The sequence below is a fragment of the Hipposideros armiger genome, unplaced genomic scaffold (assembly GCF_001890085.2).
Source record: "Hipposideros armiger isolate ML-2016 unplaced genomic scaffold, ASM189008v1 scaffold_519, whole genome shotgun sequence".
In the NCBI taxonomy this organism is placed as follows: domain Eukaryota; kingdom Metazoa; phylum Chordata; class Mammalia; order Chiroptera; family Hipposideridae; genus Hipposideros; species Hipposideros armiger.
In genome coordinates, this window is record NW_017731869.1 from 1,160,685 (window position 1) to 1,163,557 (window position 2,873).

Genomic DNA, 2,873 nt, shown 5'->3' on the forward strand with positions numbered 1-2,873 from the left:
CCAGCGCCAGCGACTCACGGCAGCCCAGCTGAGCTGTTGTTCAGCATCTTAGCTGTGGAGGGCAGTGTCACTGGCCCTCATATGTGGGGTCCGAACCGGGGCCCTCTGGTGTTCCAAGCCAGTTCTTAACCATCGCGCCACTCGGCCGGCCCCATCTTGTATTGATTTTGACATAAAGCATGATAGGGACCCAGTGGCCTGTCACTGGTAATATTAATTTCCAGTCAGTGTCTTCTAGGCTGTGAAGCATGGGTTCCCATGCAAAAATGGAATACTCATTGCAATGCGGTTGTGCCCATGTCATTTATTAATTACTCCATCCTTTATTCCTCTGTATCATACATTAAGTGATTATGTATGCTTGAGTCTGTTTTTCTTCTTTATTCTGTTTTATTGATCTGTCTCTTTTGGTTCTGGTATCATGCTGTTTTTATTTCTGTAGCTTAAAAATACATTTTTCTATCTGAAAGATGATAAATCCTCCCTCTGTACTCTTCTTTTTTCCCCTCAGCAGGTTTCTGACTATTTTGATGACACATTTACTTTTCAAAATTTCCTTCAGAATTCTATTTTCATGTTAAATAACAATATCTACCTCACTGGAAGATTCATATTCAACAAGTCTTGATATATATAAGATGACTTGGAACAGTGGCTCGTGAGGTAAATATTCAAGAAAGTTAATTATTAAGTGACAAAAGTCCAACTTGAGTTATCTTTAGGAAAAAAGGAAAAAAGGAGACTTTATGGGTTCATGTAACTGGTAGCCCAGGGCAGAGCTTGACCCATAAGTATAGGTAGTACTGCCTCTCTCCATGTCACTGGCCATGCAGAACTCAGCCTCCAAACTTGAAATCCCCAAAGGGAAGAGGGCATCTACCCCAGGGCTCTAGCTGAGAAATCTTGGGGAAGTTTCTAACTGAACAAGCTTTGATTTAACATGCATCTCTGAGCCAAATGGTATGAGTGGACATGCTGACCTCATACCCCCACCAGTGGTCATTCCCACCTGCTCAGCATGGATAGGATTCTCCTTGGGAGAGAGGGATTCTGCGCCTCGAAGACTGGGATGGGATACATACTGGTTGGAAAAGCAACAGCAAAAAGCAGATGATACCATATTATGCTTTGAGTTCTTTGTGGTACTTCTACATGGCCTCCATATATGGTCCACGCTATTACTGAAAAATTAAAAAGTTGGGTTGCCAAACTGACTTTGCCCATCGTGTCAATCAGAGTTCACTTGCAGGTGATGGAAACCCCTCTGGGTAGTTTATGATGAGAGGAGCTCAGTACCAAGCAGTAGGGATTCAGTACTGACAGAATGAGAATCGGAGGAGCTGACCCCAGGCTGAATGTCCAGAAAGGACGTCCACAACCACACACAGCACTAAAGATACTCTTGAAAGAGGACTTGCAGAACTGCTTCAGAAAGTGGCGAGAACAATGGGATAAGTGTGTTCAAAGTGAAGGGGAGTGTTTTGTGGGGGATTAATGGCAGTATGTCTTTTACTGTAATAACAATTTTTTTTAATTTAAACATTCATCGTATTATTGGATCACACCTTGCATATATTTGTATTTTTCTCATTTCACCGATTTTCACTGGATCATTGAGAATCTTACACACACCAGTTCTGGGTCATGAAATACCCTTAGGAAAATCCTGCTATACTGGGTGTACAGAGAAAACAAAAGGAGGTGAAACTTAAATAGGTGATGTTCGCTACTTCTTAATTAATTAGCCTCTCTGTGTTTGGTAGGAAAGAACCCACAATTACATATTGCAGGGTGTTGTGTTGAATTATGCATGAATTTTGTTATGTATTTATTTATGCCTGCCTTCCTGCCTGCTTGCTTTCATGCCCTTACCTCTCCCCTACCCCCATTGTTTCTGCCTCCCATCACTGGAAGTTGACTAGGCCTGTTCTTCCCAGACTGTTGACTTTCCCTCCTTAATCTCTATGTTTTCCTGCTCCCCAGCTGTTACTTGAACACCAGGATGCATATCAGGCTGGAACCGTATTTCCTGATGCATTCTACCCCAGCATCTGTGGAAGAGGTAAGATGAAGATGTGCAGACCAAACTATGTCACCTTTACTTAGTCAATAGAAATCTCTGTGACTTAAAAAAACATAATACCACATTATATTTTCTGTTATTTTTGGTCCATGACTGAGCCCACAGAATTGCATTTTCCATTTAACCAAAACTTACGTGCTTAGAAATTCTGAAAGCATAGGAATTCTGAAAACTTTAACCCTCGTTTGCACTGCTTTGAGGCAGAAGAGAAAACATTTTGAGAGACCAAGTCTTGAGTTTTTGTTCCTTCTGTGTTGTCTGTTAGCATGTGATCTTGAAGAAGTCACTTCCATGCATGTTTCCATGTCTATAACATGGTCATGGTAGTGCCTGCTTGCTGTTTTACTGGATTTTTGTTGACATGAGTGCATATTATTTTGTCACGTGTTATGCAAATCTAAGGTAGTGTTATGGATTGTATCAGTCCAGGGCCCCAGCTGGACACAGAAGGTACACTCAAACTTGGTCATTTAATGGGAGTTTTATAAGGGGACCGGTTACAAAATTATGGTGAAGATGGAAGAAATTGGAAGGGATGGTGCAAGGGAGGGAGCATTTGCTGTAACTGCAGAAAGAGAGAGAACTGTACGGAGAAGGTCTCTTGATGGGGGCAATGACCTTCCCTCAAGGGACACAGGCAGCCCACTGTGACCCCACAGAACAGAAGCTAGGAGAATAAGTACCCCAACTTTTTTCTCTTACGTCCTGTCCTGTTGGTTCCTCCTACTGGCCAAACCCAACCCAACTCAACCAAAGTGAGAGGGCAAAGAAGCCAGTGTAAGTAGGTCAC

The 2,873-nt window shown here is 42.4% G+C and overlaps 1 protein-coding gene across 1 annotated transcript in view; it reads left to right on the top strand.

Annotated features, from left to right (window-relative positions):
- The window catches only part of GPLD1 (glycosylphosphatidylinositol specific phospholipase D1), a 52,587-nt gene that overhangs the window by 9,979 nt on the left and 39,735 nt on the right, over window positions 1-2,873 (top strand). Inside the window, exon 3 of the mRNA XM_019668168.1 lies at window positions 1,984-2,062. Within this exon, the coding sequence (XP_019523713.1) occupies window positions 1,984-2,062 (79 nt within the window). The remainder of the gene's footprint in view (window positions 1-1,983; window positions 2,063-2,873) is intronic.